This window comes from Pseudorca crassidens, chromosome 16 (genome assembly GCF_039906515.1).
Source record: "Pseudorca crassidens isolate mPseCra1 chromosome 16, mPseCra1.hap1, whole genome shotgun sequence".
Taxonomy (NCBI): Eukaryota; Metazoa; Chordata; class Mammalia; order Artiodactyla; family Delphinidae; genus Pseudorca; species Pseudorca crassidens.
Genome location: NC_090311.1, coordinates 74,907,968 through 74,920,861, shown reverse-complemented (window position 1 = coordinate 74,920,861; position 12,894 = coordinate 74,907,968). Strand labels below are relative to the sequence as shown.

The window sequence follows — 12,894 nt, the reverse complement described above, 5'->3', positions numbered from 1 at the left end:
GTGAGCCGGGTGGTTCAGTGACGGATGAGGATAATATGTCTCCAGCCGGCTTTTGGCTTACTAACTGGGTCCAGCTGACAGCACATAATGCTTGGGAAGGCTCTGCTGGCTGTTGACATACTTGCTTTAGCAGCCACCGCGTAGTGTTGTATCTGTTGGGTTTTTCTGGTTATCCAGTCCAATTGTGTCAGAGCTCAGAAAGCTGAGCCCACCCTGAGCTTAGGGTGCTGTAGTCTGAGCAAAGAGGTCCCCACTTGGTCCCTATGTGTTGTGATGCACCTAGTCTGGATGCGGTCTCCAGGGCTGCTTAGGGTAATTGGCTATCGTACTGAGCAAAGGTTCCCTAAAGGGATGGGAACAGTTACCCTCCCACCCTCACCTGGCGAGCTTGATCTGTAGGTAGGGGCTGCTCCAATATTCTCCCTTATTTTCCTTGTATGCAAAAGACATACTAGCCTGTCTCATTAGGTAGCAGGATGCTACCTGGTTAGTCATCCTTAAATTGGAAGGACCTAGTGACGATCAGCTTGAGGGCACCCACCCTACAGAGACCATGGCTCCCCACAAATGTTATGTTATTGCAAAATCCTCTGCTGTTCTCCACCGTGCTGTTGTCACAGTTTGATCCCAGACCCAGTGATATAAGATAGGAGGGCCCATCCCTGGAGACCAATGGCCCAGTGTTTAATGAAAAAGGGGAAAGGAATATCTGTTTCGAACTCCCCCTGCAAACTAAGGATGTGGTCCAATTAATAAAAAATTATAAAATAATCAATTATATCTCCTAAGTGCTGCTGATTATCAGTACACAAAAGGTCTTATACTCTTACCAAAAAATTTTAAAGCTAAGGCTGATGCCACTCTTGAAAATTCACAACACTTTCAATGGTTCAACCTGTTTGTGGTTATTTGTGAGTTCAGACGTGTGAATGACAGACACATTAATGTGTCATAGGATTATCAAGTTCAGTCATTTCAATTTTTGCAGTGGTTGCTATTATCTGTTTTTATTTGTGTACATTTGAATCCTAAAACACAAAAATGCAAGTTTAAACTTTATGATGAATTTTCTGAGAAGTGGAAATTAATTAAGCAAGGAAAAATTCCCTTTGAAGATTTTTTTACAGTATGTAAAAATGGTAGTGGTAATTCCCTGGTGGTCCAGTGGTTAGGACTCCATGCTTTCACTGTCAAGGGTATGGGTTCAGTCCCTGGTTGGGGAACTAAGATCCCACAAGCTGTGTAGTGTGGCCACAAGGCAAAAAAAAAATGTAGTGAGTCAGATATAAACCGGCATATACTAACAGCTAAGCATAAGAGATGTATAATTTCTTCAGCTAGTACTATAGAAAGAAATAAAATAAATTTTTTGATTAATAGGAATTCAGATTGAGATATAGTAATTGCAGCGGAAGCTGTAAATACCCTCCACGCCATACATCATCACCAGTCTTTCAGCTCACATGACTGCATGTACTGCTGCCAGAGTATTTTCTAATTCCAGAGTTGCAATCAAAATTTCAAGTGCCAAGGCTTCCCTGGTGACACAGTGGTTAAGAATCCGCCTGCCAATTCAGGGGACACGGGTTCGAGCCCTGGTCGGGGAAGATCCTACATGGTGCAGGGCAACTAAGCCCGTGTGCCACAACTACTGAGCCTGTGCTCCAGAGCCCGTGCTCCACAAGAGAAGCCAATGCAATGAGAAGCCTGCGCACTGCAATGAAGAGCAGCCCCCGCTCACCGCAACTAGAGAAAGCCCACGCACAGCAACAAAAGCCCACTGCAACGAGAAAGCCCACGCACAGCAACGAAGACCCAACGTAGACAAAAGTTCAAAACCTTTAAAAAGGGTCTTCCCCGGTGGAGCAGTGGTCGAGAGTCCGCCTGCCGATGCAGGGGACACGGGTTCGTGCCCTGGTCCTGGAGGATCCCACATGCCGCGGAGCTGCTGGGCCCGTGAGCCATGGCTGCTGAGCCTGCGCATCTGGAGCCTGTGCTCCGCAACGGGAGAGGCCACAACAGTGAGAGGCCCGCGTACCAAAAAAAAAAAAAAAAAACCTTAAAAAAAAAATTGCAAGTGCCAGGATAAAGTCCACTGCAACAACAACAAAAATAGCTTCACTTATGATTACAGAGATTATCAATGCTCTAAATCCCTCATCTTTTTTCTTTTTAGCATCATTGCTGTGGATGCAAGCAATTACAATGCAGAAAATACATATTTTCCCCTTGCTTCTACATTGCTTTTGGTTGAGGTAATAAAAATACAAATTTTGGTGGATGTTTGCATAAAGGTGCAGACATGTTTATTCCAAGGTTAAACAAAACATGAATGATTCTGTGGAAGATGATGACTGTGCTGCCCATATTCTGCACAATGCTTGCTGTTCAAATAGCTTCTGATGTTCTTTCTATTGATGTTGAAGTAATTGTCATGAAGTTGTTCTCTTACTTCAGCACTTATACTATTTGAATTGAGTGATTAAAGGATTTTTGTGATTTTTTAAATTGGCATTCAGTATTTTTCATTTCTCTTGCATTCAGAAACTCATTGACTCTCTTTAACAAACACAGCTGTAAGAGTTCTCAGTTTATTTAAAGCACTGAAATAATATTTTAATTCTCAAGGCTCCCAGTTCTTGTTTAACCTTTTAAATATTCCATTGAATGAAGCTAATTTGCTTATTTCTTGTACATAGATTTCAATATCTTTTTAGCAATAGGATTATGGAAATTGAAAGAAGATCAAAAAGTGTTAGTGAAATATTCCACTGTTTAATGAAACTTAGTGAAATCTTCATGTCAGACTGTTCTTAAAAGGGAAAACATTACTTATGGAATAATAGGAATAGGAAAATAAATTTTGACTTGTGGATAATCATTATTGTACTTGCCATGACTGTATTTTGAAATGAGTTTCATCTCTTGAAGAATTTGATTCTTTTACATGGATGTTACTAACTGCTCTTATAGCATGAGGACAAGTGGAATTGTCATGTGTAGTGTTAAAAAGGAAAGGAAAAAAATTGACAAAAAGTTTTCTTTTATCAGTGGACAGACAGCATGTTAAAAACTTGTTAATCAAGAGATCCATCATAATCCTGAAGAATGGAAAAGGCAAGTTCTGCCATGAATAATGGTATTGTTTCAACAAATCAAATCTGAAGAGCAATTCCTAGAGTTGTTAACTTTATGCCATTATATCTGCTCAGAACGCTAAAGTTGAATGTCTTTTCTCATTAATGAATGTCCAATGGACAAAGAACGAAGTAAGAGAGATGTGACTACTGTAGAAGATATGTTATAATGAAAATGGAGCAATGTAACAGTCTCTGGAAGAAATTCTATAACTCAATTCTGCAAGGAACTGTTAAGGAGAGCCAATATATCAGGAAAATAATTAATGAAAGATATGTAATTTAGATACTTAAAATTTATTTCAGATGAACAACGAATAAAAGTATGTCTCATGGCTTGTATTTGCTAAATGTGGCAATTTTACCCAATGTGCCCAAAGTCACCGACCCTTTTTTTTTTAATTGAAGGAAGTATACTTGATTTAGTGTTGTATTAGTTTCAGGTGCACAGCAAAGTGATTCAGTCATATATGTGTGTGTATATATATATATAGAACTTCAGTTTTATATAATCTATATACATACACATAAAAATACTTTCAGATTCTTTTCCATTATAGGTTACTACAAGAAACTGAATATTATTCCCCTATGCTATACAGTAGGTCCTTGTTTATTTTACATATAGTAATCCCAAACTCCTAACTTATCGCTCCCCCCTTCCCCTTTAGTAACCATAAGTTTATTTCCATCGCAGAGACTTTTCTAATTGAAGTGGCTCTAAGGCTTTCAGGAAATGTACCGTGCACAGCTTTCTGGCACAGGACGGGGCTGTCACTATGGGCCTTCTGCGCATGTGCACTGCCTCCTCCTCCCCCCTCCCCCCGGATGCTGGGCGTGTTCCCGTTCCGCGGCCGCTGTCTCGCGAGGAGATGGTTGCGGAGCCTCCGGCGGCTGCGACCCCGGCAGCTGGCGAGCAGGACGCTGCCGTGGAGCACCGGGGGAAGATGAGCTCCAGGCTAGAGGCGGGTGAAAGAGGAAACGGCTTTGTGTCCAGATTCGGTGTAAATCTGGCCCCGTTTTTATGCACCTGTTGAGAACCTGCACGTCCCAGCGCTTAATTTTCTCATCTCCAAGGTGCCCTGTCGTTTGAGGCCTCGGTAAGACCGCGCGGAAACTGGCCCTTGGCTGTCAGTAGATGCGCACTTTTCTTCTCAGCGGAGACCCTTGTTCTTTTCCACTCAGTATCTCGCTGAATCCTCCCAACCACCTGTGGTCAGCGTCGCGTCCCCTTTCTAACAGTGAGGCTCCAAGACGGGATAGGAATTCAAAGTGGCGAAGAGAGCAGGGGAAGGAGCAAGGATAGATCCCATGCCTCGTTCTCTGCCCAGCATGAAATCTGAGCATGAGTCGGTCGCAGCAGTAAGCAGCTTGAGTACCCTAACCCCTCAAGGAAATAGTTTTGAAGTGAATGCAGCATTGGTTTGGGGGGATTTCTTCTTGTTTCTAAAGAACCTGTGAACATAAGTGGAGGCGTCCAGGCCCCTCTGACCCCCTCCAGCTTTGCCTGTGCCCTCAGTAGCACCAGTTTGCTTTTACAGGAGGTCCTGCTTAAGGTCCAGGAGCTTTCGATCTTGGATGAATATTCTAACTGGCTTAGGTTTCACCTTTCTTGCAACAAAGCGGCTTTTGTGAGGTAGGAAGGGGGATTCCCGGGAGCGGGAATTGTCCCGGTAGGACAATCAGTGCGCCTGAGACCTCAGGAGAGATCCAGAGCCCAGGTGCAAAGACGCTTGTTGCTCAGCTGGAAGCAATTTGGGTCCTCCTGCCGGAACCAGTCATATGCAGACTCACAGACTGGGTGATGGTGGAAACCTTGGGCCAACTTTCCAGAGAGATGTACGCTGTGGTTGGGGTAGGAGGACAAGACAAAAGGAACAGAAGATACTGCTTCTTGGGGAGTTGTGAAGGCATCCTGTGGCGGGAAGAGCTGACCAGCCACAGGGGAGGGAATTACCGTCTTCCTTCACTCTTTACTCCACTCTTTCTGAGCTCTGAGCTGTCCCCACACTCGGCACAACTAGAGATATACCGATGCCCCCTGTATCCCGATCTTACAGAATCAGAGATGGTACTGCAAGACAGGTCGTTAAGACTTGGACTTAAGACAGGTCTATTTCTGCTTTACTTAAAAGATGGAGTTGGATTGGGGTGGGCAAGAAGTGGGTCAAAAATGTTAAGTGGTTACAGTTCTACGTTTTGTTATGGCAGAATCAAGAGGAGACATGGAGTCTCTTGATGGTCTAGGCAGGTCTTTTCTGCATTAACAACAGATAAGTCAAAACTAGTTTGGTTTGGTTTGTTTTTTTTTAATTAAAAAATACTTTTGAGACCTGAAACCAATTTAAGAGTAAACCGTTTTTTTTCCTTCCAAAAAAGACCAGCCCTTTTTTCCTTCCAAAAATACCCCATCCTTTTTTTCAGAACCTTGTTGAGATTCTCTGGTTTGTAATGAACATTACAAATTTTTGTGCTGAATATTTTTGCTCAGCATCAGTTTTAATGAAAGCATTGTGTTCTATTCCTTGGCTTTTCCTAATTGGGTTAATTAGTTAAATGTGTTGTTTATATTTTTTCTGTGTTAGAGCATACATTGTTAACAAATCAGCAGAAACCAAATGTTTTTACATTTGAAAACGAACTTGTCCAAATATTACATAATCATCCCAGAGTCATGCATGGACACCCGAGTGCTTCCCTCCCTCACTGTTATCCTTTCTGCTGCTTCTCAAAGTGTCTCCCATTCTGAGGTGTTTCGCCAGCTGCTATGTGGAGCTTTCTAGGCAGGTGATGTCACTCATGAGCTTTCCTTCTTTTTCAGGTGTAGCCCCTCAGTTCTCTACATTCTTCCAGGAGCAGCAGAAAATGATCACATCCCAGGTGAGTCGTTTAATTTATGCACAGTTTTGCTTAACACTGATTATTTGAGGTTTATAAAATATCTATGCATTCATATGAAATAGTAGAAATAGATATGTTAACATCAGGAAAAATATAGAACAGAAGTCAGCAAATTGCAGTCCATGGGCCAAATGTAGCATGCTGCCTGTGTTTTTATGGCCCACAAACTAAGAATTTTTAGATGATTGAGAAATAAATCAAGAGTAGTAGTCTGTGATGTGAAAACTGTATGAAATTCAAATCTCAGTGTCTGTAAAGTTTTATTGGAACACAGCCATGCTCATTCATTTATGGCCGTGGCTGCCGTCAAATTACAAGGGCAGAGTTGAGTGGTTGTGACAGAGACTGTGTGGCTCACAGGCCTAAAATGTTTACTATGTGGACATTTACTGAAAAGGTTTGCTGACTTCTGATTTAGAACAGCAGATCAACAGTAGGACAAAGGTGCCATGTAGGTAAATGCAGATCCTGTGATCTTACTGAGTTGTGAAACTGGGCCATAAAAAAGTTTTTTGATAGACCTCATTAGGTGACATTGTGAACCTTCTTTTTCTTAATTTTTGGCTGCGTTGGGTCATCGTTGCTGCACGCTGGCTTTTTCTAGTTGCAGCAAGTGGGGGCTACTCTTCGTTGCAGCACGCAGGCTCAGTAGTTGTGGCACACGGGCTTAGTTGCTCCGCAGCATGTGGGATCTTCCCGGACCAGGGCTCAAACCCGTGTCCCCTGCATTGGCAGGCAGATTCTTAACCACTACGCCACAGGGATGTCCAGTGACATTGTGAACCTTCTAGTGACAGTCTTGCAGTTGCATAAAGAAGTGGTAGGAATAAAGTGAATGATTTTTGTCTAATCCAGGGGAAAAGTTGAGATGTTGAAAAAAAAATGTGATAAATAATTCAAATGAATTAGAGCATCATTAGGACTCATGGTTGTTCAAAGAAGGGACAAGTCTGGGTAGACCAGGGTGACCTAGGTTGGTTAGTAGGATGAGGCAGGCTATGTGACAATACTGAGGACTGGGCAGAATATAAATCTTTGTAGAATATGGCAAGGGATTCCCCTATTTTAATTGTGGCAAAATACATATAACATGAAATTCACATTTCAACCATTTAAAAGTGTAGAAATTAGTGGCATTTTGTACATTCATGATGTTATGCAACCATAAACACCACCTACTTCCAGAATATTTTCATCACACCAAAAGGAAAACCCTTACCCTTAATAAGCAGTACTATATAGCTTAATAAACAGTTACTCCCCATTCCCCTCAGCCCCTAGCAACTGCTAATCTGTTTTCTGTTTATGGGTTTGCCTTTTCCGGATAGCTCATATAAATGGAATCATGAAGCCTTTTGTGGGTGGCTTCTTTCACTGATCATGTTTTCAAGACCCATCCATGTTGTAGCTTGTATTACTACTTCATCACTTTTATGACTGATTAATATTCCATTGTATGTATATACTACCTTTTGTTTATCCATCATTTGATGGGCATTTGGGGGTGACTCCATGTTTGGTTATTGGGAGTAGTGCTGCTGTGAGCATTCATGTACAAGTTTTTGTCTGAAGACCTATTTTCAGTTCTTTCCTGGGAGTGAAATTGATGGATCATGTGATAATTCTGTGTTTAACTTATTTTGAAACTGCTAAACTGTGTTCTGCAGCAGGTCTCTTGCAAGGCCTTATGAATTTTATGTTAGCTTTCCTATTTCCACACAAAAAGGCTGTTGAGATTTTATAATTTTTTAAACTAATTAATTAATTGTTTTATTTTTTTGGCTGAGTTGGGTCTGTGTTGCTGCACGTGGGCTTTCTCTAGTTGCGGCAAGTGGGGGCTTCTCTTTGTTGCAGAGCACGGGCTCTAGGCGCGTGGGCTTCAGTAGTTGTGGTGCACGGGCTCAGTAGTTGTGGTGCACAAGCTAAGTTGCTCCGCAGCATGTGGGATCTTCCCAAACCAGGGCTCAAACCCCTGTCCCCTGAATTGACAGGCAGGTCCCTAACCACTGCACCACAAGGGAGGTCCAAGATGAGATTTTGATAAGGATTGCATTGAATCTGTAGACCACTTTGGGGAATCTTGCCACTTTAAGAATATTAAGTATTAGAATCCATGAACATGAGATGTTTTTCCATTAATTTAGGTTTTTAATTACTTTCAGCAATGTTTTGTAGTTTTCAGAGTATACAACTTACATATACTTGCTTAAATTTATTCTTAAGTATTTTGTTCTTTTATTTTTTTAATTTTTTTATTATTTTTAACATCTTTATTTGAGTACAGTTGCTTTACAATGGTGTGTTAGTTTCTGCTTTATAACAAAGTGAATCAGTTATACATATATATATGTTCCCATATCTCTTCCCTCTTGGTCTCCCTCCCTCCCACCCTCCCTATCCCAACCCTCTAGGTGGTCACAAACCACCTAGCTGATCTCCCTGTGCTACGTGGCTGCTTCCCACTAGCTATCTATTTTATGTTTGGTAGTGTATATATATCCATGCCACTCTCTCACTTTGTCCCAGCTTACCCTTCCCCCTCCCCATATCCTCAACTCTATTCTCTAGTATGTCTCTCTATTTATTCCCGTCTTGCCCCTAGGATCTTCATGAGCATTTTTTCCCTTAGATTCCATATATGTGTGTTAGCATACGGTATTTGTCTTTCTCTTTCTGACTTACTTCACTCTGTATGACAGACTCTAGGTCCATCCACCTCACTACAAATAACTCAATTTCATTTCTTTTTATGGCAGAGTAATATTCCATTGTATATATGTGCCACATCTTCTTTATCCATTCATCTGTCCGTGGACACTTAGGTTGCTTCCATGTCCTGGATATAGTAAATAGAGCTGCAGTGAACATTGTGGTACGTGACTCTTTTTGAATTATGGTTTTCTCAGGGTATATGCCCAATAGTGGGATTGCTGGGTCATATGGTAGTTCTATTTTTATTGTTTTAAGGAACTTCCATACTGTTCTCCATAGTGGCTGTATCAATTTACATTCCCACCAACAGTGCAAGAGGGTTCCCTTTTCTCCACACCCTCTCCAGCATTTATTGTTTGTAGATTTTTTGATGATGGCCATTCTGACTGGTGTGAGATGATATCTCATTGTAGTTTTGATTTGCATTTCTCTAACGATTAATGATGTTGAGCATCCTTTCATGTGTTTGTTGGCAATCTGTATATCTTCTTTGGAGAAATGTCTATTTAGGTCTTTGCCCATTTTTGGATTGGGTTGTTTGTTTTTTTGATATTGAAATGCATGAACTGCTTGTAAATTTTGGAGATTAATCCTTTGTCAGTTGCTTCATTTGCAAATATTTTCTCCCATTCTGAGGGTTGTCTTTTGGTCTTCTTTATGGTTTCCTTTGCTTTGCAAAAGCTTTTAAGTTTCATTAGGTCCCATTTGTTTACTTTTGTTTTTATTTCCATTTCTCTAGGAGGTGGGTCAAAAAAGATGTTGCTGTGATTTATGTCATAGAGTGTTCTGCCTATGTTTTCCTCTAAGAGTTTGATAGTTTCTGGTCTTACATTTAGGTCTTTAATCCATTTTGAGTTTATTTTTGTGCATGGTGTTAGGGAGTGTTCAAATTTCATACTTTTACATGTACCTGTCCAGTTTTCCCAGCACCACTTATTGAAGAGGCTGTCTTTTCTCCACTGTATATTCTTGCCTCCTTTGTCAAAGATAAGATGACCATATGTGCATGGGTTTATCTCTGGGCTTTCTATCCTGTTCCATTGATCTATATTTCAGTTTTTGTGCTAGTACCATACTGTCTTGATGACTGTAGCTTTGTAGTATAGTCTGAAGTCCGGGAGCCTGATTCCTCCGGCTCCATTTTTCGTTCTCAAGACTGCTTTGGCTATTCAGGGTCTTTTGTGTTTCCCTACAAATTGTGAAATTTTTTGTTCTAGTTCTGTGAAAAATGCCAGTGGTAGTTTGATAGGGATTGCATTGAATCTGTATATTGCTTTGGGTAGTAGAGTCATTTTCACAATGTTGATTCTTCCAATCCAAGAACATGGTATACCTCTCCATCTATTTGTATCGTCTTCAATTTCTTTCATCATTGTCTTTTAATTTTCTGCATACAGGTCTTTTGTCTCTTTTGGTAGGTTTATTCCTAGATATTTTATTCTTTTTGTGGCAATGGTAAATGGGAGTGTTTTCTTAATTTCACTTTCAGATTTTTCACCATTAGTCTATAGGAATGCTAGAGACTTCTGTGCATTAATTTTGTATCCTGCTACTTTACCATATTCATTGCTTAGCTCTAGTAGTTTTCTGGTAGCATCTTTAGGATTCTCTATGTATAGTATCATGTCATCTGCAGACAGTGACAGCTTTACTTCTTCTTTTCCAATTTGTATCCCTTTTATTTCTTTTTCTTCTCTGATTGCTGTGGCTAAGCTTCCAAAACTATATTGAACAATAGTGGTGAGAATGGTCTGCCTTGTCTTGTTCCTGATCTTAGTGGAAATGGTTTCAGTTTTTTTTTCACCATTGAGGATGATGTTGGCTGTGGGTTTGTCATATATGGCCTTTATAATGTTGAGGGAAGTTCCCTCTATGTCTACTTTCTGGAGGGTTTTTATAATAAATGGGTGTTGAATTTTGTTGAAAGCTTTCTCTGTATCTATTGAGATGATCATATGGTTTTTCTCCTTCAGTTTGTTAACATGGTGTATCACATTGATTGATGTGCATATATTGAAGAATCCTTGCATTCCTGGGATAGACCCCACTTGATCATGGTGTATGATCTTTTTAATATGCTGTTGGATTCTGTTTGCTAGTATGTTGTTGAGGATTTTTGCCTCTGTGTTCATCACTGATATTGGCCTGTAGTTTTCTTTCTTTGTGACATCTTTGGTTTTGTTATCAGGGTGATGGTGCCCTTGTAGAATGAGTTTGGGAGTGATCCTCCCTCTGCTATATTTTGGAAGAGTTTGAGAAGGATAGGTGTGAGCTCTTCTCTATTTGTTTGATAAAATTCGTCTGTGAAGGCATCTGGTCCTGGGCTTTTGTTTGTTGGAAGATTTTTAATCACAGTTTCAATTGCAGTGCTTGTAATTGTTCATCTTTTCTATTTCTTCCTGGTTAAGTCTCAGAAGGTTGTGCATTTCTAAGAATTTGTCCATCTCTTCCAGGTTGTCCATTTTATTGGCATAGCTTTGCTTGTAGTACTCTCTCATGATTCTTTGTATTTCTGTGGTGTCAGTTGTAACTTCTTTTTCATTTCTAATTCTATTGATTTGAGTCTTCTTCCTTTTTTTCTTGATGCATCTGGCTAATGGTTTATCAATTGTGTTTATCTTCTCAAAAACCAGCTTTTAGTTCTATTGATCTTTGCTATTGTTTCCTTCATTTCTTTTTCATTTATTTCTAATCTGATCTTTATGATTTCTTTCCTTCTGCTAACTTTCGGGGTTTTTTGTTCTTCTTTCTCTAATTGCTTTAGGTGTAAGGTTAGTTTGTTTATTTGAGATGTTTCTTGTTTCTTAAGGTAGGATTGTATTGCTATAAACTTCCCTCTTAGAACTGCTTTTGCTACATCCCATAGGTTTTGGGTCATCATGTTTTCATTGTCATTTGTTTCTAGGTATTTTTTGATTTCCTCTTTGATTTCTTTAGTGATCTGTTGGTTATTAAGGTGTGTATTATTTAGCATCCATGTGTTTGTATTTTTTACAGATTTTTTTCCTGTAATTGATAGTTAGGCTCATAGCATTTTGGTCGGAAAAGATACTTGATACAATTTCAAATTTCTTAAATTTACCAAGGCTTGATTTTTGACTCAAGATATGATCTATCCTGGAGAACTTAAGCACTTGAAAAAGTGTGTATTCTGTTGTTTTTGGATGGAATGTCCTATAAAAATCAATTAAGTCCATCTTGTTTAATGTATCATTTAAAGCTTGTGTTTCCTTATTTATTTTCATTTTGGATGATCTGTCCATTGGTGAAAATGGGGTGTTAAAGTCCCCTACTATGATTGTGTTACTGTCCATTTCCCCTTTTATGGCTGTTAGTATTTGCCTTATGTATTGAGGTGCTCCTATGTTGAGTGCATAAATATGTACAGTTGTTATATCTTCTTCTTGTAGCAATCCCTTGATCATTATATAGTGTCCTTCTTTGTCTCTTGTAATAGTCTGTATTTTAAAGTCTGTTTTGTCTGATATGAAAATTGCTACTCCAGCTTTCTTTTCATTTCCATTTTCATGGAATATCTTTCTCCATCCCCTCACTTTCAGTCTGTGTATGTCCCTAGGTCTGAAGTGAGTCTCTTGTAGACAGCATATATACGGGTCTTGTTTTTGTGTCCATTCAGCCAGTCTATGTCTTTTGGTTGGAGCATTTAATCTATTTATATTTAAGTTAATTATCAATATGTATGTTCCTATTACCATTTTCTTTTCTTTTCTTTTTTGTGGTACACGGGCCTCTCACTGTTGTGGCCTCTCCCGTTGCGGAGTGCAGGCTCAGCGGCCGTGGCTCACGGGCCCAGCCACTCCACAGCATGTGGAATCTTCCCGGACCGGGGCACGAACCCATGTCCCCTGCATCAGCAGGTGGACTCTTAACCACTGCGCCACCAGGGAAGCCCTGTTACCATTTTCTTAATTGTTTTGGGTTTGTTATTGTAGGTCTTTTCCTTCTCTTGTGTTTCCTGCCTCGAGAAGTTCCTTTAGCATTTGTTGTAAAGCTGGTTTAGTGGTGCTGAATTGTCTTAGCTTTTGCTCGTCTCTAAAGGTTTTAATTTCTCCATCAAATCTGAATGAGGTCCTTGCTGGGTAGAGTAATCTTGGTTGTAGGTTTTTCTCCTTCATCACTTTAA

At 40.1% G+C, this 12,894-nt stretch overlaps 1 protein-coding gene across 4 annotated transcripts in view; it reads left to right on the top strand.

Annotated features, from left to right (window-relative positions):
- The window catches only part of LOC137209357 (zinc finger protein 37A-like), a 69,463-nt gene that overhangs the window by 12,879 nt on the left and 43,690 nt on the right, over positions 1–12,894 (top strand). For 3 of the 4 annotated variants that reach the window (XM_067710975.1, XM_067710973.1, XM_067710974.1), the window contains one exon: positions 5,959–6,017. In XM_067710975.1, the coding sequence (XP_067567076.1) occupies positions 5,959–6,017 (59 nt within the window). Of the gene's footprint in view, positions 1–3,995; positions 4,238–5,958; positions 6,018–12,894 lie in introns of those variants that run through there. The other variant, XM_067710976.1, reaches the window with a different exon arrangement.